The 23,391-nt window shown below is 52.5% G+C and overlaps 13 protein-coding genes and 1 non-coding gene across 14 annotated transcripts; 8 read left to right on the forward strand and 6 right to left on the reverse strand.

Annotated features, from left to right (window-relative positions):
• Window positions 1-17: 17 nt before the first annotated feature.
• On the reverse strand, window positions 18-350 carry SNOG_04108 (hypothetical protein; the record flags this gene model as incomplete). The annotated part of the gene is made up of 2 exons (XM_001794482.1): window positions 18-219; window positions 271-350. The coding sequence occupies 2 exons, from the start codon at window positions 348-350 to the stop codon at window positions 18-20; spliced, it is 282 nt and encodes a 93-aa protein (XP_001794534.1).
• A 634-nt stretch (window positions 351-984) lies between these two features.
• On the forward strand, window positions 985-2,838 carry SNOG_04109 (hypothetical protein; the record flags this gene model as incomplete). Its single annotated transcript, XM_001794483.1, has 1 exon — window positions 985-2,838. The coding sequence occupies one exon, from the start codon at window positions 985-987 to the stop codon at window positions 2,836-2,838; it is 1,854 nt and encodes a 617-aa protein (XP_001794535.1).
• Window positions 2,839-2,898: 60 nt separating this feature from the next.
• Window positions 2,899-3,336, forward strand: SNOG_04110 (hypothetical protein; the record flags this gene model as incomplete). The annotated part of the gene is made up of 1 exon (XM_001794484.1): window positions 2,899-3,336. The coding sequence occupies one exon, from the start codon at window positions 2,899-2,901 to the stop codon at window positions 3,334-3,336; it is 438 nt and encodes a 145-aa protein (XP_001794536.1).
• Window positions 3,337-3,456: 120 nt separating this feature from the next.
• Window positions 3,457-3,813, forward strand: SNOG_04111 (hypothetical protein; the record flags this gene model as incomplete). The annotated part of the gene is made up of 2 exons (XM_001794485.1): window positions 3,457-3,603; window positions 3,697-3,813. The coding sequence occupies 2 exons, from the start codon at window positions 3,457-3,459 to the stop codon at window positions 3,811-3,813; spliced, it is 264 nt and encodes an 87-aa protein (XP_001794537.1).
• Window positions 3,814-8,452: 4,639 nt separating this feature from the next.
• SNOG_04112 (hypothetical protein) lies at window positions 8,453-8,944 on the forward strand (the record flags this gene model as incomplete). The annotated part of the gene is made up of 3 exons (XM_001794486.1): window positions 8,453-8,478; window positions 8,709-8,796; window positions 8,864-8,944. The coding sequence occupies 3 exons, from the start codon at window positions 8,453-8,455 to the stop codon at window positions 8,942-8,944; spliced, it is 195 nt and encodes a 64-aa protein (XP_001794538.1).
• A 99-nt stretch (window positions 8,945-9,043) lies between these two features.
• On the reverse strand, window positions 9,044-10,120 carry SNOG_04113 (hypothetical protein; the record flags this gene model as incomplete). The annotated part of the gene is made up of 1 exon (XM_001794487.1): window positions 9,044-10,120. One exon carries the CDS (start codon window positions 10,118-10,120, stop codon window positions 9,044-9,046), a length of 1,077 nt encoding a protein of 358 aa, XP_001794539.1.
• Window positions 10,121-10,707: 587 nt separating this feature from the next.
• On the reverse strand, window positions 10,708-10,989 carry SNOG_04114 (hypothetical protein; the record flags this gene model as incomplete). Its single annotated transcript, XM_001794488.1, has 2 exons — window positions 10,708-10,877; window positions 10,971-10,989. 2 exons carry the CDS (start codon window positions 10,987-10,989, stop codon window positions 10,708-10,710), a joined length of 189 nt encoding a protein of 62 aa, XP_001794540.1.
• A 713-nt stretch (window positions 10,990-11,702) lies between these two features.
• SNOG_04115 (hypothetical protein) lies at window positions 11,703-12,505 on the reverse strand. Its single transcript, XM_001794489.1, has 3 exons — window positions 12,369-12,505; window positions 12,047-12,288; window positions 11,703-11,960 (listed from the first exon to the last, which is right to left on the reverse strand). The coding sequence occupies exons 1-3, from the start codon at window positions 12,501-12,503 to the stop codon at window positions 11,768-11,770; spliced, it is 570 nt and encodes a 189-aa protein (XP_001794541.1). The 5' UTR covers window positions 12,504-12,505; the 3' UTR covers window positions 11,703-11,767.
• A 618-nt stretch (window positions 12,506-13,123) lies between these two features.
• SNOG_04116 (hypothetical protein) lies at window positions 13,124-13,760 on the forward strand (the record flags this gene model as incomplete). Its single annotated transcript, XM_001794490.1, has 2 exons — window positions 13,124-13,371; window positions 13,409-13,760. 2 exons carry the CDS (start codon window positions 13,124-13,126, stop codon window positions 13,758-13,760), a joined length of 600 nt encoding a protein of 199 aa, XP_001794542.1.
• A 45-nt stretch (window positions 13,761-13,805) lies between these two features.
• SNOG_04117 (hypothetical protein) lies at window positions 13,806-15,516 on the reverse strand (the record flags this gene model as incomplete). Its single annotated transcript, XM_001794491.1, has 1 exon — window positions 13,806-15,516. One exon carries the CDS (start codon window positions 15,514-15,516, stop codon window positions 14,077-14,079), a length of 1,440 nt encoding a protein of 479 aa, XP_001794543.1. The 3' UTR covers window positions 13,806-14,076.
• A 742-nt stretch (window positions 15,517-16,258) lies between these two features.
• On the reverse strand, window positions 16,259-16,348 carry SNOG_16614. Its single transcript is given in 2 exon segments — window positions 16,259-16,294; window positions 16,313-16,348. It is a non-coding gene; the product is annotated as a tRNA-Pro (tRNA).
• Window positions 16,349-17,374: 1,026 nt separating this feature from the next.
• SNOG_04118 (hypothetical protein) lies at window positions 17,375-18,364 on the forward strand (the record flags this gene model as incomplete). Its single annotated transcript, XM_001794492.1, has 1 exon — window positions 17,375-18,364. The coding sequence occupies one exon, from the start codon at window positions 17,375-17,377 to the stop codon at window positions 18,362-18,364; it is 990 nt and encodes a 329-aa protein (XP_001794544.1).
• An 862-nt stretch (window positions 18,365-19,226) lies between these two features.
• Window positions 19,227-21,786, forward strand: SNOG_04121 (hypothetical protein; the record flags this gene model as incomplete). Its single annotated transcript, XM_001794493.1, has 5 exons — window positions 19,227-19,367; window positions 19,417-19,555; window positions 19,616-19,794; window positions 20,257-20,733; window positions 21,088-21,786. 5 exons carry the CDS (start codon window positions 19,227-19,229, stop codon window positions 21,784-21,786), a joined length of 1,635 nt encoding a protein of 544 aa, XP_001794545.1.
• A 495-nt stretch (window positions 21,787-22,281) lies between these two features.
• On the forward strand, window positions 22,282-23,386 carry SNOG_04122 (hypothetical protein; the record flags this gene model as incomplete). Its single annotated transcript, XM_001794494.1, has 3 exons — window positions 22,282-22,359; window positions 22,459-22,492; window positions 22,656-23,386. 3 exons carry the CDS (start codon window positions 22,282-22,284, stop codon window positions 23,384-23,386), a joined length of 843 nt encoding a protein of 280 aa, XP_001794546.1.
• Window positions 23,387-23,391: the final 5 nt, after the last annotated feature.

A 23,391-nucleotide genomic window follows, 5' to 3' on the forward strand; every position in this document is an offset into this window, starting at 1 on the left:
TATACCACTTCCATCTGCTATTCTCCAATAACATATGTACATCCCTCCTTTCCGACCCATACCTCGTGCACTTTGTTTGCATCCACGTCCCACCTACCACCGACGCCCAACGTTTCCTTGGTCGGCTCGGGATCATTCGGGTATGTGTACGTCAAAGAGCCATTGAGTACAAGATGTGTTGTTACGCCACTGTGCTTGTGTGGCGGGTAATGTGCATTTCTAGCACACGTTAAGCAAGTGCAACGATTCAATCAGATGCTCAATACTCACGGCCCATCAGTCCAGGTAAAGACATGGTCGAAGCCCCAAGCACGTACTTCAGTTTCAGCTTCTCTGCGTGACTTTGCCATGTTTGCTACAATGGGTTGTGTGATCTTGGAGCAGGATCGTTATGTCTCGGAGCTATGACATTTGCTGGACCCTGAGTGACGTAACAAGCATGAGGCTTGGCAGGGCAGGCGCACATGTCAGCGCACGCGACGCGCAAGTGGGACCAGCAAACGCCATTTCGTGAACCTTGATTGATGCAATTCATGTCGCGCAGAGGCTCCAAAGCAAGGCCTGTCGGAGGCTGGCATGTTTCGATTGGTCGATCAAACGGTTAGAGCGGCTGCCAAGTTCAGCTGTTGACAGCAACAGCCCACCAACATGACGGGCCGCACCTTCACTACCGTCTAGGTCCCGCCTCACACCTCAACTTTTGGGACTCCCTGCGAATGCTTCTGATTTTGATATTCAGCTAATCCGCAGTGTGTTTGAGTGCATTCAGTCTACATAGTAGCACCAACGGCTGAAGACCCGTTCGAGGATCGAACTGATAGCCGTAAGCTGAGCTGAGCTGTACAGCCCGCAGGCCGCAGGTCGCAGGTCGCAAGCACAGCCAGCTCGTAGAGCAGCCTCGTATCAACCACCGCGCGACATCCGCCCACCTTCGCCATCAGCAAACAACACAGACGACTCAGTCCGCCGTCCAACCAAGTCACCATGTCTCACGGTCTAACAGCCCAGACCAAGGACCACAAGCTCGGAGCCCCGAAGATCGATGAACCGCAGCTCCAGGCAGGTGGAGGGACAGCTTCGAGCTACGATAAAGCCCGCATCGTTGACAAGCTCTCCAAGCCCTTCACCGAGTACTTACAGGTCCTGCACGACGAGCTCGAAAAGCAGTACAAACTGGGAACACCAGAGGGTCAAGCACGCTGGCTCACAGACGAGCAACAATGTTCAGCAGATGACGCGAAACTGCTCCAGGGCGGTTCAATCACGGCCTTCCACGACTATTTCCTCTCTGGGTCCGCCAATGCTATGAAGCCAGCAGAACCCGTCGACGAATCGTACCCCATCTCCAACTACTTCATCTCCTCGAGCCACAACACATACCTCACTGGCAATCAGTTGTCTAGCGAGTCGAGCACGGATGCGTACAAGAACGTACTCATGCGAGGTTGTCGCTGTGTCGAAATCGATGTCTGGGATGGCGAGCCGCCCTCAGACTCCAGCTCCGATGAAGAGGAGATGCAAAAGTACGGTGCCCCAAAAGTCGAGAAGAAAAACAAGGACAAGAAGGAGAAATTGAGTCTGCGCAAGCGTCTCGAACTTCGATTTGGTCGAAAAGGCGCTTCTGAGGAAAAGGAGCGGTCGCTATCGCCCTCTGGCAAAGGAGAGGAGAAGGTCGAACCGTGGAGATCAGATTCCTACGCGTACAGAGCCGAGCCTAGAGTACTACACGGGTACACCCTGACCAAGGATCTGCCATTCCGAGCAGTATGCGCTACGATTCGTGATTACGCATTCAAGACCTCCAACCTGCCGCTCATCGTCAGTCTCGAGGTGCACACCTGCCCCGAGCAACAGGAGATCATGGTTGAGCTGATGAACGAATACTGGAAGGGTCTCCTTGTTGATCTACCCATAGATCCTTCTCAACCCTCGGAGAGTGTCAATCTGCCCGTGTTGAAGGATCTAGAGAGGAAGATTGTGGTCAAAGTAAAGCGTTCTTCTCACCTCAAGCCGCCTCCAGCGGCCACATCACAGCCAACTACTTTGCAAGCACCGGCGCCTCCTCTCCAGCATACCAAAAGCGCCGAGTCGGTTGCATCATCGAACACTACTGAAGACGAAACACCAGAAGGAGAGAAGCCGGCGCCAAAGCCCAAGGTCATCGAGACGTTGTCTAAGTTAGGCGTATATTTTGGTGGCTACCATTTCAAGGGTCTCGACACACCTGAAGCTTCCATACCCACACATGTGTTCTCGTTGTCTGAGAAGGCATTGATGGAAGTACATGAGACGAACCCCGCGGGGTTGTTCAACCACAACAAACATTTCTTCATGCGCGCATATCCCAAAGGCCTGCGTCTCAACTCATCGAACTTGAACCCGTCCGTCTTCTGGCGCGCTGGTGTACAAATCGTCGCACTCAACTGGCAGCGATGGGATGGTGGTATGATGCAGAACGAAGCCATGTTTGCAGGTACTCCTGGGTGGGTGCTCAAGCCGGAGGGCTACCGCAGCACAAGTGACGAAGCAACACAAAAGACTGCTGCGGTTCATCACAACCTTGACTTGAGCATCGAGTTTCTTGCAGGGCAAGATATTCCACTTCCACCTGAAGAAGACGACCCGAAGGACTTCAAGCCCTACGTGAAGGTCGAGCTCCATGTCGAAAAGCACGAAGAGCGCAATGCGGAGCGCATCCCAGGCGATGGCAAAGGCAGCAAGCCCGAATACAAGAAGAAGACCAAGACGCAGCGCACTAATAATCCTAACTTCGGTCGCGAGATTATTAGATTCGACGGCGTACACGGCGTTACAGAGGAATTAACTTTTGTCAGGTGAGTGTCTAATCCCCTTTTCCTATCATTTTTCCACAATCTGGAGCCGCGGACGCAGGCCGCCATGGTTGCTCCACATGGCCGCATCCGTGGCGGAGGGCATGGCACCTCGGCCCAGTACGGTCAGCACTGCAGCAAAGTTCCACCGACATTGCACACATCCAACGAGTTCGTACATTATCAAGCGCCATTGTGGGCGCTGCGTCACACACAGACTACTAGGATCGGGACAATGCTGATGGCAGCGCCATACCCGTTTGGGGTGGAACACTCGCTTGGTCGTTTTCTCGTCTTCATAACGTTTCCGAACAAATTTGGAAAGACGGCACGATCGACGACCCTTGCTGTTGGCGTGGAACCAGAAGACGGGTACTGGGGCAACGGCAACAGTGTCGCGAAAGCCACCGGCTTGGGTTTCCAGCCAGTCACCGTTTGGCGTCGTTGTTTTTACCTCTTGGGACAATCGCCTGGACCCACTCTGCCGCTCCACCATGGCCGTTGACCGCCTTCGTTTATCACCTCATCTCAGCATGCACTCCCCTGCTACCGGGGCCCGGGAACCGTCCGATCAATTCGATGAACATGCAGCTAACCACTTTCACCTCCCGACAGATTCAAAGTCATGGACGACGAACGTCTCAGCGACGATCTAGCCGCCTGGGCGTGCTTCCGCCTCGATCGCTTGCAGCCTGGTATCCGCATGGTGCATCTTTACGATGCGAATGGCGTGGTGACCAAGGGTGTGCTGCTGGTTAGGATTCGGAAGACGGTTAGTATGGAGAGGACGCAAACCTGGTAGACAGTGGTGGAGCAATCTCGGTTCCCTTGTGCCTGAGGCTGATACCTGGTGCGCTGTGTGTAGTTGTTCCCGATAGGCCGACAGCTTGTGCGCGGAAGGCTGCTTTCGGAGGAAAAGGGCCGGCTGGGCAGGTATGGCAGTCAGCGGCGGCAGTGGAGGAGCGAGGTTGCGTTGCTCTGAGGCGTGTTAAGGATGTGGAGGTGCAGTGGTGTCTTGGTAGGCGACTTGTAGATGTTAAGCTGCCTTGATCAGTGTTTTAAAGGTGGAGTTGGCTCTGAATAGTACATGTCATGGTATCACACATCACATGAAATTACACATAAACAGGCGAACAATTATGCTTAGCTCCCATAGTCATCAATATCTTCTACGATGATCATCACATCTCCGTCTCCTATCTTCACTCGTGCACGTCACGTGGGTAAACCTTGGCCCCGTAGACAAGAAACAAGTGCATCAAGTTGCAAAACTCCAGTAAAGTGCAGCATCCTCTCGAACCCAGTCAAACCCACCACATGACAAGAACCACGCCGCACAATCAATCATCGTCGTGTCCCCATCATTTCCCAGCAAGGAAACACCACGCCCGCGAGTGTGACGTGGTTGCCACACAAGTGTATACCAAGCGTAGCAAGTCAAGTCAGGTGGCCACTCGGTTCCGAGGCCTGTTGTGCGCGCGTTCCGTGCATAGGTGAGGATGTGCATGTCTCGCGTCTGCTCTGCAGAGCATTCTCGATTGCGGGATTGACGAGCCTGAATGGTATGCTAGGTGGACGCGTCGTGGAGGTTGTGTAGACGACGCCCACGCTGTTGGGTGGGTGGATGGGTTGCCCGAGTGGAAAGGTAGCATGCGAATCTCTTGCCATATGCGCTTCCATGTTCAGACATCGAGATTCGTAGACATATCAGAATGTACGGGTCATGGATATCTGTTGCGGAGGTTGTACAATCGTATGCGGGCAAAAGCTGGACAGTACGGCCGCGCATCCGCTTCCGAAGCAAGATGGATTTCGCATGCTGCTAAGGGTGATTATTTTCGTGGTTGTGCGTTGCGTATTCCAGGTTTGTGGGCTCGTGTCGTCGTACAACAGAGACCTACCGTGTGCCATGTGTCTGGGTCCTAGTCGAGGCGGTGCCAACTTCCTCGACAAATTTTGCTCTGGTGAGCGGAGATTAAATGGTATATCAATTTGTGGGTAGCCCTTCATGATCTTCACAACTTTCACTGGCGCGATACCCAGTGAATCAGAGAACACACTCGACTATTTGGTCAGCATATCACTGTGTCACTGTACCGCAGCGCGATACATCGTTAACCTCGTGGCACATGAGCAGCCAATATCCTAAACGGTGCGATAAGGCCAGATATCTTGCATACGAGCAAAGCAGAGTCGTAGTGGCTTCCGGTTGTTTCTTTTTTGGCCTACTACCAATTACCAACGCCTAGTGAAGCTGTTGTGATGCTGTTGTACCTCATGAAAAGCCCGAGAGAAGTCGGGGTAAATGACGTGCATAACCACATGGCGAGTTGCAGATGCCGTAACGTTGTGAGTACATAAGTACGATCAATGGGCCGGCACTATCAACCGGCGCTGTTGCCTAGGATCACAAGGAGGTCTGGTGTTGTGGTACATGCGAAGCTCATTGAAAACGGTCACCGCTGTTTCGTTTGGTGGTCTCGGCGGGTACATCGCGTATCCGATAGTGAAGTTCGATGCGGATGCATGACCCAATCACGTCTTGCATGGGAACAAGGTCTGTTTGGTGGTAGGACTCGGATGCAACTTTTCTTGTTGTCGGCATACATGGAGTGGCACGACGCCATGCATGTCATAACTTCCGACAGCCAGGACAGCATTAGCCAACGAATTTGGGTACTGCATAGTCATGTGCTCACAATACACATGCGGTGTGAGGTTTCCAACGATCGATCGTAAGTTACTTGAGGTATGCCATGCAACGGCGTGTCAATGTAGTGTTGACGACACGCAAGTTTGCAGGCCGTGTCTTGACCGTTGAGCAATGCACTTGAATTTTTTCCGGGTTTGTAATCATATGTTCGTACCGCAGGACGTTGTGGACTATGAGCCTGCATGGTAGACATTGCGATTGGACGTATTGGATCGAGGAGGAAACCTTTCGCAGTGTAGAGAGTCTGTCTCGTTTGTGGGATGACCCGAAACAATTTTTTCTTTGAGTGAATAGTGTGCCGAGTACCCAGGAGCCGAATCAGCAGAAGTACGAAGGTACGACGATGGTCCCGATTAAGGCGGTAACCCGGCCGTCGGGCAACCAGAATCTGTGTGACCTGGTGGACTGGCCATTGTTTTGCTCAATTCGAGCGCCACGCTGCTCCCAGGTATCATGCCTACATGCTAGAATGTCGGGTCCTGAAGAGTCAGTGTGTTATCTCGCTAGGTCAAAACTACGTAAGACATGGCTACCAGTCGAGATGTACATAGGTGTCGCTGTCTCGAATTGCTGTACAACGAATTGGAGGACACCACTAGATACGCAGGATGAATGAGGAAGCTGGCAGTTTAGGAACTCGAGTATTGCCAAATGATGCCGTAACTGGATGCCACAATGGACGATTTGTCTTTGGAATTATGTTCAAGATAAGCTGGTGATGGACTTGAAGCATTGCGATGTTTGGGGCCTTATAATACCCCGAACCCAAATTGCAGTCTCAATCAGGCTTGAAGTCGAAAAGATCGGCTATTGAGGTGTGAAGTTCTGTTCGGTAGTCTTCCCAGGTTCAGCTCAGTCCAGAAATCAGCATTTTGCTTCTTGTACAACAATCGAATGTCTACAATGAAAGCTGTGATAATAGTAAGAAATTTGTCGAAGCCGTCAGCATTAGCTGCTTCAGCAAAGACAAGCGAAACCGAGAGTGTAGCCACCACCCGGACAAACTGCAATGACTGTAATTGTTTGTACCGGAGAATCACGATACCACGATATCAGTCTACGGTCACGTTGTCGAAACTTCGACGAGCGTCGAGTCTGGCATGGTGCCAACAATGTACAGGGATTAGTACCTGCCGAACTGCGGCTGGCTGAAACGATGAGTACTCTTTTGCGAAAGCTCGCGGAGCCTTAGCTCGGCTTCCTCCATCCGATCATTGTGCAATACTAGTATAATCGGGAGCGTCAGGTAGGACATTGTGCTACGTTTGGTGGTTGAAAGTGCCACAACGTACCGGGACTTTGGCCGCAAGATGAGTTCGTTCGAGGAACTTTGCAGCAGATCACAACTTAAACAGCGTTTCTCTGATGCGTAAGCTCGTCAGCGAGTGGCCCTGCTGAACCGATCTGCTTCCGAGGTCAACAAAGTCTTAGGGATGCCGACTGTTGTGGGTCGATGTTTGCTTCTTGAAGTGTCTGCATGGCAGTCCACAATAAAAGGGTCCGTGGCTTGACTAGCGTCCCTCCCAGAGAAGTGACCAGACGACGAGTCTCCGCATCATCTTTGAACTTCATAACCCTTTACGCTTATCCGCTCTGCGATGATACCTTGCTAGCGCTTGAGTGCAAATACCTTGTGGCCTGTCTCGACTTCGAGTGGAGCTCTTGTGCATTACCATTTTCATCAAGGTTTCTCGTTGCGAGGACTCGCTTGGGTGCTAACTCGATCAACAGAGTTCCGAGAACTTGATCGGCATTGCAGACGTGTTCGTTGTGGCTTCGAGAGAGGGGATCGTAGCCTGACCTATCCCAGGGTATCCCGGGCCTGCCGCTTCCCGGCACCATGGATGGGACATCGTGTCCGCGTATCTACCCTGGAGTAGTACCGCATCGTGCATGCATCCTCGATTCGCCATGGAGAACGATACACGGTGACTATAGTCTGTATGCATACCGTACACTCGGTATGAGGTCGAGTTCTCAGTCCGTGAGCTCTGCATGCAAATAGATACAGGCGTTACAAGCGTGCTGCACGTCCACAGGAAATTCGTAGCGGCGGATAGAGTGTGCCTCCCTTTCGACTGTGGTGCCGCTCAACGGCTCAAGTATAAAGTGTCGTCCTGTCTCTTATTCGAAAATCATCAACGTTCAGCCTCGTTCCTTGACCTCGGTCTTTACTCTCGTTCACCATCGTCGCTACGCGTAGCCCATCGTCTCCAAACAATAGCTCATTGTCCACGTCGTTCCTGCATCTCAACCCATCATGTGTCAGCACACTCCTATTGACAAGGTCGCCGTTCCTTGCATGTTTGACGTGGAAGGTATCTTGACCATGCCGGCAAGTGTTTCAGAAACCGAACACGCATCTGTACCTTAGCTAATTGCTACTTCTTCAGGTTCCTGGACGTCGCTGTCCCTCCTGTCTCGAGCGCGGTGACACTGTTTGGGTCATTCCTGGCAAGTGCTGTCCACAGTGCGGTACTCCGGTCAACTAGTCTGTTTCTTGGTAAGTTTGTGGTGATCCGGTTTGCCTTGTGTACTTGCTAACTTGCACTGCACAGGCGAAAAATTACTTTCCCGCGCTTGATCTCGTCCCTGCTTTTGGCGTAACTTGTGATACAATGGGAGTGGCTGAAGCGTGCGAACTCGGAGTTGTTTGTCTGCATTTTCCGGAGTTCATTTGGGCGATATCTGTAATTGCAAGCACTGGTAGAATTGGATGTACTTATATTGGCAAAGTGGAGTAATGAAAAGTTCTTCCTTGATCGCTTCAATGCTGATCGTATCCAAACAAACGAACATGGCACTTCTCATGAGCATTGTGTACGGTCTGAGATCGACAGCAACGTCCCAAGGCCTGTCTTGTATGATCGTCTGCGGGTCATCGTAGAAGAACGGTGGGACACAAAACATGATACCGGATAACGAAGAGGTAGGGTACGTGTCTGGGGGTGTCAGTGGCAGAAGTCGCTAGCCTCGGTGGCAGGGAGAACGATCAAGTGTGTGCGGTGTTTGATGGTGACCAGTGTACACGATAGGCGAGGAGAGGAGTTCATGTGCAAGCCCAGAAGAGAAGATGTTCGAGACCAGCTGGGAAAGGATGTCAGAGAAATGGCCGTGCGGTTCCTGCCTTCAAATCGCGTACTGCCGCTTAGTCACGCTTGCAGAAGGTGTGAAGAGGAAGGCACACCACGCGAGGACGTAGTCACGAAAGAGAATAGCATGATGAAACAACACTTTGACGAGAGGAAAGCAGTGAGTATAGTGTCAAATTTGGACGGGTATCTGGGGCGTTAACAGCAAAAGAGCTCCTGCTTCATAGACGAAACGATTAGAAGCAGTCGTACCCCCAGCCGCCCTCCAGTCCTATCCAGTAACGCCTGCCGTGCCAGAGAAATGCTAAGACGAAGAATGCCCGTTGCCTGCCCTTGATATATTGTACATATTGCGCTTTGATCAAGCAGCGGTCGTTATAGTCGTTAATAATGCGCAAGTGATGCGCTCAGTTGCCCCCTTTGCGCTTTTGCTGCTTGCCTCCCTGTCGCTTCTGCTGGGGCGCTTCTTGAGGTTGCTGCTGGGGCGTGTTGGGCTGCTTTTTCTGTGTGGCTTCTAGTGGCTCTTCGAGTGTCCCGTCTTGCCGTTTCTGCTGCGTCATAACCCATTTCATCCTGTCGCGTGTCTCCTTCATCTCCTCCACAAGACGCTCTGCTTCGCGCTCCTTGTCGGGAAGAGAGGAGCGCATCTTTTCTGCCTCGGTGACGAGTCTGTCCATCTCCTTGCGATGCTCCTCCTTGTAGGCGTCCATCATGTGCGACAGGTTTGTCTCTGTGCGGCTCGTGCGTGACATTTCGTGCTGCAGCTGGTCGCTGATGATGGCCTGGCGCTTGATCTTGTCCGCATCCTCGATTCGCAGCCGCCGCAGCTCACTGAGCTCCTCGTTGATGTACTTGAGCTTCTTCTCGTAGCCCTCGGTGATGCGCTTGAAGCCGTCGCGCGCCGTCTCGAGGTGGGTGTCGGCCATGTGCTTCATCTCATAAGCGTGAGAGAGCTGGCGTTGTGTCTCGGATCGCGTATCTCCGAGCATCTTCAGTGCCTCTTCGGCCCTCTGCTCGGCTACTTTGCGCCTGTGCACCTCGGCGTCGAGCGTGGCCTTGAGTTCTTCTAGCTTGCGGTCTTTCCGTTCGATTGCTCGCGCATTGGTCTCTGCGAGTACTTGTAGGTGTTGTGTGTTGGCTCGGGTGTCCTCGGCTTTTGATTTTGCGGCCGACACTCGCTTTGCTTCCTCCTCGCGCGCAAGCTTCTCCACCTTGAGCTCTCTGCGCAGCCTGTCGTTCTCGGACGTGATCTTATCGATGTACTGTGACGTCTTTGAATTGCCTGGGGCGCTGTGGAAGTTGGGGCGGTTCCAGGCCGCGGCTGCGGTTCCATCCGCGCCGTTGAGCCCGTTCTCAACGGCGAGAGGGCCGGATACTTGGCGGGGTGTCGTGAAGGATGGCATGTTGCTGGCAGTGGATGGGCGCGGTGGTGTCGCGTCGGGGGTGCGCAATGCGTTCTCGTGGTTTCTGGCGGTGCCGTTCATGTCATGCTGCTGGGGAGGGTCCAAGTTGAGGCGGGGGAGCAAAGGTGCTGTGTGCGGGCAAAAAGAGTTAGCATTGAAGCTTGTCCAGACTCGATAAGAGAAATGCGCGGGTGAAATGCAAGCAATGTGCTGTGCGATGTAAATGGATCAATGTTTATCGAAGCTCGGGGTTCAGAACGGCGCGCGACGAATGCTGTCAATGCGCCCTGTTTGGGACGCAGGGGCATCAATGTTCCTGGCTTGCGCTAGCCCTACCTGACTGGCCAACACCTGGGGCATCCTTTCTCCGCCACGAGAAATCCCGAAACCGCTTCGAGATGCTGACGACCATTACTTGAAAGCTGTGCATGGGTGCGTTAGTGACCATGTGCTAAAGGTGCTTGCGGATCTCAAGTGTCTCGTTTGAACGAGTACTCCGCTGCTGAGACATTCAGTCTTGTTGCAGCCACCGACAGACAATTGGTAATTTGACGAGACAAAGCAAAGTTCGGTGCGTCTTTCTGACGAGACATACCCCATTAGCTCTCTGTGTGAGCAGCAGCTTCACCGGCTGGTAGATGTTAGCTATGATTAAGAAGTTGTAGTCATTAGTCTGTTGGCGGCTGCTGCTGTTGCCTGTTGAAGAGAAGGCCGTGCAAAGGCTTCATACATGGAATTTGCAAGCGCGCTCCATGCTTAGTCACTACAGTTTTCCGTTTGGCTTTCACCTTCACTTTCTCGACATTCATCGTGAAGTGAAGTGCAGTGATGCCAGTACCTAGAGCGATCTGCAGCCGTTCAAAAGTGGGGCGCGCAGCCCTGGCAACCGCCCGTGCTCCCGCCGTTTATACCTAGTTTGGCCGTGACGTACCTCCTAGTTCCTGAGCCATGGTCGCGAACAAGCTGATTGCCTTTACACGATAGAAATGTCTTCACGTTGCTCAAAATTGATATCAAACTAGCCTGGTTCTCCGTACTCTTCTCGCGCGGCTGCTGAAACTGTGCATGCATGATCCTGGCCAGTTTCAGGTATCGATGGGTTGCGAACGCCTCCAGGGTGCGCCGCTGTAACATGATCAATTCACCAAATGAGTTTGATGCGTTGTCATGTTCAAGAAAGGAGTACAGCTTTTCATGGCTCCTGAAATTGTTCGTGCCTAGATCCATTCTCCATTGTTCATTGTCTCCTGTACACGAAAGTCTCCAGGCGCTGCTTTGATCATCTCGAATCCACTTTGAAATGAGGGCAATCAATCATCATTATAGTTCTTCTCGGCAAAGTAATCATGACCCGAAAACATGCTAGGAGGATTCGGGTAACCTCAGGTGTAACGATATATGACATGGCCGCAGAATCAACACAGCCTTCGATCTGTCACGTCAAATATTGCGAACTTTTGTGTGCAAGGGTCTATACAGGATGGTACTAAAGAGACATGATAGGGAAAGTGGCTGACGTTTGTTGTTGTGGGGACGGAGAGTGGTGCTATGGTCTCGAAGCCACCAAGACTATGTGGTTAGTACCTAGGCACACCTAGGGACAAGAAGGAAGTGATGAATGACAAGACAACGATAGACTGAGAGTGAGCTGACGGACAGACCATGTGTGAACACGAACGAAATGGATATCATTCCTTGGATATATACACAATCAATCTTTCCATTGCTCTATGACGAGTTCTCTGAACCCTTGAGGATGCGCGGCTTCAATGGCTGCTCCGACGGCACCTCGTTGTTCCTCAGAGCCTCGAGCTTGCGCTCGTTCTCCTCATACGCAATCTTCTTGTACTTCTCGATGACCTTTTCCATCGAGACTTGGCTGCCGGCTGGGACGTTGTACGGAGATCCGACATTCATGAGCCTGCAGCTATGTTAGCCTCAAATCTCCTCCTTCTCTTCACGCAGTCGACGAAGTTTCATGTGCGCGAGTAATTTTGTCAAACGTACTCTGGGAACCTCATCTCCACATGGTCATGAGGCGCGGTGTTGTTGAAGAGCACCCTGTCCTCACCCGCCTGTTCAACCATGCGCACGTGCAGATCGTTCATCTTCGCCAACTTCTCAGACGACTCCGTGTATCCGTTGATCAAGCGGGTGAAGAAGGGTTGCGAGTCGTCGCTGTTGTTGCGCGAAACGTACCATACCGCCCACGCGGCGGGGATGGTCGCAAAGGTAAACCAGAAGCCGTTCTATATACCAATTGGGTCAGCCTAAGTCCCGTCATATGTTCTCCGGTGCTTCAATTGCAAGTGATAGGCGGTAGACGTACCCCCATGGGCTCGTTGACGGGTGCGTGGCCGTGGTCGTGGGCGTGCTCATCGTGAGCAAAGCGGCGCTGCTGGCGCGGGAGAGTACTTCGGCCCTTCCGGGCAGCAGTCACTGCTGTCCTGCGGAGTGACTGCATTGTGTGAGGATTGGCGGTCGTGGAGTGCGCCGGACCTTGCGATGCTGAGCTTCGATGTTGCGTCGGAGCGGGATGGCGCTACGCTGGATGCGGTAAGTGGCTTGGCAAGATTCTTTCCTCTCTCAACCCTCGGAAGCCACCTGCAGCCTTCTCTCATACTAGATAGTCCGAGAAGGAAGAAGCCGGTTCATGTATCAACCTTGCGATAGTAGCTCTCTTTAAGCATACGATGGCCTTGCAGTCGATTGCATTGTCAGGAACGACTAACATCACGATCAATCTCGACGTGCAAAGAGCAATTCAATCAAGCACGAGATGCTGCCCGACCTCCGGTAGATCCAAGGAACACGCTGCATCGAAAGGGAAGCGTGGCTTGTAAAGTCCGGCTCAACGATACTCTACGTTGGTAGATGCTACGATGGGGTCTTAGGTGGTGATTCAGGCTCGTGATGACAAGACTACCATACGGTCATCCCACGATAATGTCTACCAGAGCGATGATCCGGGAATTTTACTTACATTCGTGACGAATGGCTCATGAGAAGACAGAAAGCGCCTACATATGTATGCAAAATCTGATGACATGAGTACTCAGTAGAAGCAACTTCTTCTCACTAAAGATGCTAACCGACGGCTGTTTGATTGAACTCGATCTGTTTCGTGTCACTCTTCAGGTCAGCTTCGACTTGGTCTTCGCTTATGTGGCGATGCAAAAGTCAGAATCACTGCTGCTTGCCTTTGCAGGTCCAGCTGGTCACGGAAAGACTGAACTTGCCGAGCAATTGGGGGTCATAATAGGCGTGAAATCGCTCTCAATCAGCTGTGCAGAGATCAGGACATCTTGGGGTCTTTTAGGCTCGGAGACAGGGTTTGTCAATCACGAAAATGGGACGAAGCTCAGGTAGGATCGAGTTCACAGTGGTCAAGCAACCGGACCCGCAGCCGGAAATTGAGCCAGGCATGGAACCAGATGCAGAGACTGCAACGGTTACGACCGCACCGATCACAATGGCAGATGCAGCAAATGATCCAATCGGGTTGCCACCTGGCTCACGCACCGGCTCAGCGACTATTAGTACTTCTAGCACGCTGGGAGCACCGAAGAGGAAGAAGCGTAGGGAGGGAAAGACGCTAGCACCACCAGAGGCACATCCGCCTTCTCCCGAGACAGCTGGCGGACGAGAATTGCGACCCCGCGGCTCAGGTGGCAAATACGTCAAGCCGCAAGATGGTCCAACTGAAGTACCTATGGAGTAGGATAGTAGGAAAAGGTCACGTATGCTCAGCGAGGGGAAGTGAAGTGGGAAAGCTATTCCGTATGTATAGCGAACTTAAATTAGACTTGATTTACTGAACTGAACATGCTCCAAGCAATCTTTGATGTACTTGCTTCTTAGTGACCACAAGAAACAAACATAGGAAACACATCAGGTATAGTATCGACTTTACAAAGCATAGCATTAGAAAGAATAGTATGTATATACAAAGAACAACAACACAGCCGTACCATCATAACATCATCACGGGTATCTTCCTCGCCCCAACACCACAACACCGCCACAAATCGCACCATCTACTCCAAACCAACGGCAATCGCCGCCAACGCCCAGTCCATGAAGCCAGCGTTCGTGTCCAGAATGTTCTGGTTGAACTCACTGCTCGTCGGGTAGAAGTTGGTCGCGTATCCAAACTCCATCGTGAAGCCATGGACCTTGTTCTTGGCTGAGTTGGCAAAGTGCCTCGAGTACGCGTAGTCGTCTGATGCTCCCGACGTGGCATATAAACCGACGGCTTGCATTGAAGAATACGAACGGCCACCAACTGCCTTCATCGCGGCAACCGTCTTCGATGCCACGTTCTTGATGTTTGTAACATCAGCAGCAGGCGCATACTCCCTGTACACGGTGTCGCCAACGGGACCACGCTTGCCGTCGTACGCAGCGTTCATGAAGTTCATCTGTGTGTTGGTGTTCTGGTTCTCGTCGTCGCCCCAAGAGTACAAGATATCACCAGTCGCGGAGTGGATGTCCATGAACCACCTGATCTTGGGGAACGAGTCGTACACGCTGATGTGGTTCTTGGTCTCTGGCTCCGACGCCGCAGCAGTGCCGTAAAAGGCCTCGCTGCTGGGCGAAGTCGAGGCTGGCGACTCGCCGGGGTCGAAGTACTTGCGGAAGTTCCACAGGAAGTCGAAGTTGCGGTTGATGTCGACTCCAATGGAGCTGCCGGAGGAGCCGGAACGCGTGTTGCGGTTCTTGCGCCAGAGAGAGCCGCTGGACTGGTCGTAGGCGATGCCGTCGGGGTTGACGGCGGGGAAGAAGACGATACCAGCTGCGAGGATAGACTTCACCTGAGCATTGGTGTATGTCTTGCGGCCGTAGGTAAGGCCGGTACCGGCCTTGTTGGCGGCGAGAAGGTCCGAGATCCAGTAGATGAGGTTGTCGGGACCACCACGTTCGCGAGCGTGCATACCAGCCGAGAGGTAGAGGTGGTACTGGCTCTTGTCCGTGCCAGCTCCAACGAAGCCAGCAACCTGAGTGGCGCCGTTGAAGGTCTTGTTCGGCAGAGTGATGGTGCTGACACCATAGGTCTTGGCCAGAGCCTGAACAGCAGAGTTGATCTCGGCAACGTTCATGATGCTGCTGATAGTTGCGCCTGAGGCCTGCTGTCCGAGACCGACAGGTGCGACGGTGCCGGACTTGAAGCGGTCTCCAGTTCCAATGGGTGCGGTCGCGGCCCTTTTGGACAAGTCTTGCCTGTGGATTGAGATTTCCGGCGCAAATTCATACTCCTTGGTGACATGAGCGATTTGGTCCTCAGTCAGCAGGGCGTGGAGAGTAAAGTGCCCATCATCGGTAGGCTTTGCAACCGGTCGGCAGCCAAAGTCGTACGTATCATTGCGGACAATGTCTCTGAAGTGTGCCGCAGTCGGCGCCTTGAAGTGAACGGGCAGAAGGTCGGCAACGACAATTGTGCTCTGAAGAATCAGAGATGCAACGAGTGAGTACTTCATGATGATGGAAAAGGAGGATGGATGTGCACGGAAGAACGAGAGTGACCGTGTGCCTTTCAATTCTACCGCGGACATGGGAGACCTATATACATTGTTTCTTGTGATCTTCACCAGCCTAATTTGGCTGTCTCCAAATGAAAGGCAAGTGGTCTCCTTGCCCATAAGCTCGGTATGGGCCGAATAGGGTAGTTACTATTGACTCGCACCACCATTGGCCAGGATCGAGATTTGCGCTAGCCTCCACCTTCTGCTTTGGTCACAACGCCGTTTCCAAGACTCCGACACCTGCCCAGACAGACTTCGAGGCGCGATAAGGATTCATGCGCGGCGGCGCCGGGTGGGCTATATCGATCGACGCGAAGAGGCGATATGCGTAGCCTGGACAACAATTCGCCGGCGCCCAGGTCCGTCTATCGACTCCGTGAAGCTTGAGATGGCCAAGATGTAGTCGGACCTATTGCAGCTTCACCTTCCTCATCAAAAGAAGTTCTTGTTCCTGGCGGTATGTTTCAGTAATACTTGATTTCGATGAGAACGTGATCGTATTGTCTTCCACAGACTTGCACATGGCGTCATACTATCCGTAGTACATGTGGCACAGGGAGCAAAGATCCACGTGCACATTTAACGTGAGAACGAAGTCACTGAATGTTGTACGTATCGACTTTCCAAGAGTTCAACAACAAAAAGTAAAAAGCGCATCATGCTGGACTGCATTCACACAGCACAAAAGAGCAAAAAAGGGTCTTGCCGCGACTCGAACGCGGGGCCTCTCGCAAGCTATGCTCGGGTTTAACCCTAAGCGAGAATCATACCACTAGACCACAAGACCGAGCTTTGATGCTGTTGATGTATAGATCCGAACTTATTATGTTTATAAACACAATTAAAATAATTCAAAAAACGACGAAGTGGGGAAAAATGGTGAGGCGAAACATGACGGACTGTCAAAGGTGGGGTAGCTTAGGAACGGCATGCGGGAGTAACGCGACGCGTCTGCGAGCTTCAGCCAGGTCCCAATTGCTCATTTAATTCCTGTCCATGCCCAATTTATTACAAACTAAGAACTCTTATTAAATCACATCAGATAGACTCTTGCTACCAAAAACAAACTGGCGATTGTCGTGGTGAATACGCTACCCGCCGGGGCCGTGCATCGTCGACATCATGAACGCGTCTAACCGAAGCTTCTGGTCGGACACGAATAACCGCTCGACATCCTTCCATGGCTTCTAATCGTAGCTATGGACACGACCAATCGCTCTCCATAGCCATCCCCAGGAGCGTGATATAGGCAAAATGGTACGGCTTTTTGTGCCCGAGGGTCTGTACTGCGATCTGCGATTCGTCATGTCAGGTCTAACCGTTCGTAGGCGAAGGGCAACACCCTCTTACGCGCCGCCAACCCGATCCTCTTCCCGCACGACACGCGACTATAGGTTTACCTGGAGTAGGTGTTGGATTCGCATGTGCTACCACATCTGTTCTCGCCCTGGTTGGCCATTCGCGTCCAGGATATTTCTTGAAAGCTGCCGCATTTTTCAGCGCGGCGGGCGTGCCGATATTCACGCTCGACGGATATGGTAGGCGAGAAATAAACCGGGCTATTTTCAAGTTGGACAACATCGAACCGAAGCCTGGAAAGCTATGGGAAAGGACAAAGCACTGGACCCAGGAAGACGTGGGCATAGGCGGAGCGATATCTCTCACATTCTTAGCTTTGAATCCTCGAGCCCTTCCAGGAGTCGCCGGATGGAGGCGGTTCATTGGCGCTGCCACTGTCGGATTCGCGGCAGGAACTGTCCTTGGATCTCCATATTTCGGGTTGGCGCGCATACCACCCCAGACCCAACGGCTCATGCGCGCAGCTGATGCGCATATCCAGCATATTCAGTATAACCGTTTGAAGGAAGATGCAAAAGCCCAGGAGGCGCTCTCGCGCTCTGGTAAGATTGCTTTTGCGATCTACACCTGGCCAATATGGAGACTTTCGCTCAACCCTTTTAAGGCTGCTTCTGCTGCTTCTGAGCCGGGGGCGGGCGATAGTCCAAGTGTCTTAAGGGGCGGATTCCAGCCGGGTCAGCTTGCCCAAGATCCCCACGTAGGCATCAACAAGGAGGAGATGGAGCAGTACACCGTAGTTCAGATTGAATTCAACAAGGGAGAGTTGAGGGGACCAGATGTCGAGCATGGCTACCGAGCATACAAGGATCGCCTTGCAGACCGAGATACAAACGCTCTACATGACTGGCTCGAACAGCTAGAAGCGATTCGACGAGCTACGGCCACTGAAGCGCAATACGTATGGCAATACTTGGCTGTCAAAGAGCACAAGTTTTACACTATGGAAGAAGAAGACAGGGAAAAGGACATAATGCGGCGCGAGCTTCAGCTGCTCAACAACATGGCCAGCGACTTCGCATCGCGCGATGCTATACTCGCTTATCACATCGCGGATGTGCAGAAGCGGCTAAAGCAGCCTGGAAAACAAGAACCTGTCACCCAGAACCTTATCATCCAGACTCATGCAATGCCCGAGGGACTCCCAGAAGACTGGGAAAATCGCTACAGTCCACATTTGATAGCTGAGCAGGTTCGGCTGAACTGGGCCAGGCAGAAAGAGCTCCTGGGCTACTTCGAACAGAGCAGCAGCATTTTCGGTGACATCAAGCCTGAGCCTGGCTCTATGCAAGAAAAGCAGCTTGCCGGCATCAAGCAAAATGCTGAGGACATGAAGAAGAATGTTGAAGCTACGGAGCGATTGCTCAAGGACTTCGAAGACCAGATTCGCAGGGCTGAAGAATACACAGACACAGACGCAGAAGAACCTAAATCTGCCGAACCTTGAGGCTACCCCCTGCCCAAAGCCCTCTGGATGTGGCCGATGGAATGTGAAGGCTCTGTTGAACTGTATGCTTCTGTACTGGCGGGTAGGTCTCGGGGCTACTTTCGAGTGACACAGGAAGTCACGATGGTCCTGGACGATGTAAAGATAATTGGGGAGTCACTCGAAACATATCAGACTGCCCGACTGCACGCCCAAATGATACGTGCTGAATTTCATCATCATCATCATCATCATCATCATCATCATAGCGCGCCGTGGCGCTGCATTGCAACCCGGGCCGTCGGGAGGAGATGGACAATTCAATGTTACGAAACATGCGGCGATGTGCAGGGCGGCAAACCTTGCAACTCGATGCGCTAGCAAAGTATACGTAGGACCGGAACCGCCAGCACACGCGAATCATTTCTTCAGTAGTGATCTACTCGAATGAGCGATAGACCAATAACATCGAATCGTATAACATTACACGTCACACGATAACTACCGCGAGAAGGTATACTTTCAATGCAAAAAGTGTGCACAAAGGCGCATTCTCATTCTTCCAATTCTATCATACACTCGTCTGTCTCCTGTCTTACAACTCACACTCCACCCCTTGACTGAACTTACTATGTCGTTTAGTGGAAAAGTAATTGCCATCACAGGCGCATCATCAGGCATTGGCCGTGCAACTGCACGCATTCTCGCATCACAAGGCGCTTGTGTCTCTCTCGCTGATGCAAATCCTTCCATAAAGAAAACAGTGCCGTCTCTACCAAGCGATCGAATATATTCTACGGTCGATGTCCGAGATCAACATGCAGTCAACTTGTGGATTGGCAATACAGTATCCCGTTTCGGCAAACTCGACGGAGCAGTGAACATGGCTGGTATTCTCACAAAAGCGACGCCATTGGTCGAGACAAGAGATGAAGATTGGGATACGAGTTTCGCTGTGAATGCAAAGGGCGTTTTCAACTGCTTAAGAGCGGAGATCAGAGCTATGAAACCTGGGGGAAGTATTGTATGTGACTTCACCTACTCCTGTCTCTCGTATGCTGATCGCTACTCAGGTCTCAGCAGCAAGTGTCTTCGGCCAATTCGGTGCTATTGGTGCCGCGCCATACTGCGCGACTAAAGCAGCCGTCACATCCATGAGTCAAGTTGCTGCGAAGGAGAATTCGCACCTGAGGATCAATTGTGTTGCACCTGGTACGCGACATTCACTTTGGAAATTTTGGATCTAAGAATCTAATGTCCCACTCCCTATAGGCTTGATTGATACTCCCATGCTCCGAAGCCAGAACCCAGAAGCTGTAGAAAAAAATCTACAATTTCCCGTCATGAAGAGGAGAGCTGAAGCGGAGGAAGTGGCACATGTGATTGCTTTCTTGCTAAGTGAAAAGGCATCTTTTGTCACGGGTGCTGTGTGGAACATTGATGGTGGATGGGTGTGCTAAAACTATTTACAAAGTGTATTCCTGATTAACTCATTTAAACGGCTTCGATCCCTGGAGAGATGTGGGTAGAAGCCGTCACTGACATTGGCGGGAGGTGACGTAACCGATTGGACCCTGAAGTATGCTAGACACTTCCGCGCTCGCTCCGCAACTTTGACGAACAGTTTGATTCTTCGCCATCTTCACCAGCCATAATCGAACACGACACACGAATTCCAAAAATTGTATTACTAGCAAATATTCAAAATGCGATCAGTACGGTCAACAGCCGTGCGCCGGCTTCGCGCTTCCATGACCACTCAACCGTCATTGCCATTCAGCGCAAGGCAAGCCGTACCATGCGTCTTCTGCGCGCACCATACACAACCACCGCTCACACAACGACGTTTTCAAACCAACTCTTCCGACTCGAATAAACGCGAAGAACCTTTCAACTCTTCATCAACCTCTCAGCCAAGCGCACCACAAACGCATTACTCATTCTTCCCGAAAGCGCTACCAAACGGCCCACCACCAGCCGCGCCCTTCACTATCGACCTCTCCGCCCTCAAGCGTGAGTTCCTGCAACTACAAGCGCGCGCGCACCCAGACATGCATCCTCAATCCGACAAAAAGCGTGCCGAAGCGCTCTCCGCCCGGATAAACGAAGCCTACAAAACGCTGCAGAATCCGCTGTTGCGGGCACAATATCTACTATCGCTGCGCGGAATTGAAGTCGCCGAAGATGAAACTGCGAAAGTAGATGATCCAGAGCTACTCATGGAAGTGCTGGAGGCAAGAGAGTTAATTGAGGAGGCGGAGAGCGAAGGAGATTTGGTGGGGTTGCGGGAAGAAAATGATGAGAAGATCAGGCGGAGCGAAGAGGTGTTGGAGCAGGCGTTCAAGGAGGACGACATTGCGGGAGCAAAAGAAGAGGCGGTCAAGTTGACGGTATTGGATCAATATCAAGGAGAGTATTGATGGGTGGGAGAAGGGGAAGCCGGTTGTGCTGCAGCATTAGAGGTGAGCAAGGGATAAAAGAAGGCATACTAGATTACGATACGGAGAGATGATACCCTACTTTTTGCATGTAGCAATGTCTGTTTAACAACATGGTGCATCATCCATTCAGACAAGTGAATTTGGAAGGGCGCAAACACAATGTGCGTTAGTAGTCCACCAACAAAAGACAATAAGCTACTCAAGACCTACAGACAGCCTAAAGATTGCTATCTCTGTTCCGCAACACCATTTCACGCCCATCGGCGTCTTCCGACATCTGACGTACCTTCCCTTCCCGGCCAGCCTCGGCCCACCACCCCTCCATCAAAGCTCGCCGCGTCGCGTTTCGCACCCTCTCTCCTTCCCTCCACCATGTCACCCACGTCCTTCACCTCCGCCGAAGCCGTCCCCGACAAAGATGGATTGATCCACGGCGTATCCGCGCAAGAGCTGCAAATCATCGGCGAGCAATGTATTGACGCAAAGACCAGGGCTTACTGTAAGCTTCGCCCATTTTCGCAGTATCGAAGGATGTGTATACTAACAGGATCTCCAAGGCCCGTACTCCCTCTTCCGCGTCGGCGCCTCCCTCCTCCTGCAATCCTCCATCTCGCCCGGCCCCCTTCTGCCCTCGCCCCGACCTACCCCCTCTCACACATCCTCACTGGCGCCAACGTCGAAAACGCCGCATACCCCGTCGGTACCTGCGCCGAGCGTGTCGCCATGGGCACAGCCGTGCACTCGGGCTATCGCATCGGGTCATTCAAGGCCGTCGGCGTGGCCACGGACATTGACGATTTCTGCAGCCCGTGCGGCATGTGCAGACAATTTCTGCGCGAGTTTCTGGCGCTCGAGACGCCGATCTTCATGTTTAATAAGGAGGGGAAGTATATTGTGCGGACAATGGGCGAGTTGTTGCCACTGAGCTTTGGGCCGGACGTGCTCCCACCCAGGGAGGAGATGAGGAAGGTGCAGGAGGAGGACAAGGCGAAGACTGCGTAGGGAGAAGCATGGTGGGACTAGGAATTCAGTGTGTGTTGTGTTGTTCGAAGGCGATTGGGCGATGAGCGCAGGATTTTGACAGCATCAAGGCGGCGTTGCACGAGAAATCAAACGGCGGGCGGAGGCGAGTTTGTTAGAACAGGAGCTTCATAGCCGGAAAACCATCCCATTCAGAAAACCATCAAAATCTCTATATGGCATTTTCTTTTAGGAATCGCATGTATTTCACCCCGCCAGCCAGCCCCTCACACCCCCGCGTAACACCACCACACACATCCCTTATCGGTCCCGCGATAAGCCCTCCCCAGCTCCAGCTCCAGCCAACCTCGTCCCTCCCATTATGCATCTCCGCGCCCCGTGGATATGGACATTGACATAATGCACGTTTCCCCGCAGCTTGACACGTATGGGCAAACAAAAACACCCATAGTCCCCGAGCATAATGTGAAAGTTTGCCGACGTATTCTTTGATAACACGTACAATTGACCAACGCGATGACCGAAGCCAACACAAAGACCCAGACGCAATTGGACTCGGAGCATTTCTCGCCGTACCGCGCGGATGGGAAGTTGGTGAGTGAGCGAATTCAAGAGAAGCGGGAAAGAGGGAGAAGAAGGCTGATCAGACGTGTCTAGTATGGATTCGTATGTGTAGTCACGGGTGCTACGCAGCCCGTGGGCAAGGCCATAGTGACTGAATTAGCTGGTAAGCCTTCACCTTTCTTCCAATTCTCCGCGTAACGTCTGGAACAATCAAACTCCAAAGAGACAACTTAACATCTTGGACCCAGAAGTTTACTAACACCCAATCCCCTCCCCCGCAGCCCACGGCGCAGCATGTATATACGCCTGCTCCTCGTCGCCCTCAGAACCATACTCGGAGCTCGCAGACGCCGTCAACGCGCAATTCCCAAACACAAAAGTCATCGGGTACCCATACAACATCACCTCCGAGGAAGCCACGCTCGCACTCATCGACGACGTGCTGAACTCCTGGGGCCGCCTGGATATCTGGACGTCTTCAACGTCGCACCTCGGACCCCCCTCGATTCAATCCACCAGCCCAAATGACCTGCTCAACGCTTTCGAAACAAACGCCATGCCCGCCTTCTTCGCGCTCAAATACGCGCCCGCTGCGATGCAGAAGACCACGCCGAAAGGTTCATACCCCAACGCGGCCCCCAAAGACGCGCCCTATGGGAGTATCATAGTGGTTACCTCCGTGGCTGGCACATACGGCGGCTGCTGGTCACCCGCGTTCAGCATGGCGTCGCATGCAGCGCTGGGATGCGTGCGATCCGGCGTGTTGGTGTTGAAAGGTACCGGGGTGAGGATCAATGCGATAGCCGCGGGGCAGATTGACGTTGGGGTGGATTTGGCGGGGGGCGAGGACATGGAGAAGGGCCAGTTTCCGCCGGCGCAGTTGCAGGGGGAAGATGCGCAGAGGCGGCTGATTGGATTGGAGAGGGCGGGGAGGCCTGAGGAGGTGGCAAGGGCGGTCGGGTTTTTGGCGAGTGGGTTTAGTAGTTATATCACTGGGAGTGAGATTCGGGTGGATGGGGGCGCGGGGGTTATGAATCCGATTATGGTGCCTGTTTAGGAGAT

This window comes from Parastagonospora nodorum, assembly GCF_000146915.1.
Source record: "Parastagonospora nodorum SN15 chromosome Unknown scaffold_6, whole genome shotgun sequence".
NCBI classification, from domain to species: Eukaryota; Fungi; Ascomycota; class Dothideomycetes; order Pleosporales; family Phaeosphaeriaceae; genus Parastagonospora; species Parastagonospora nodorum.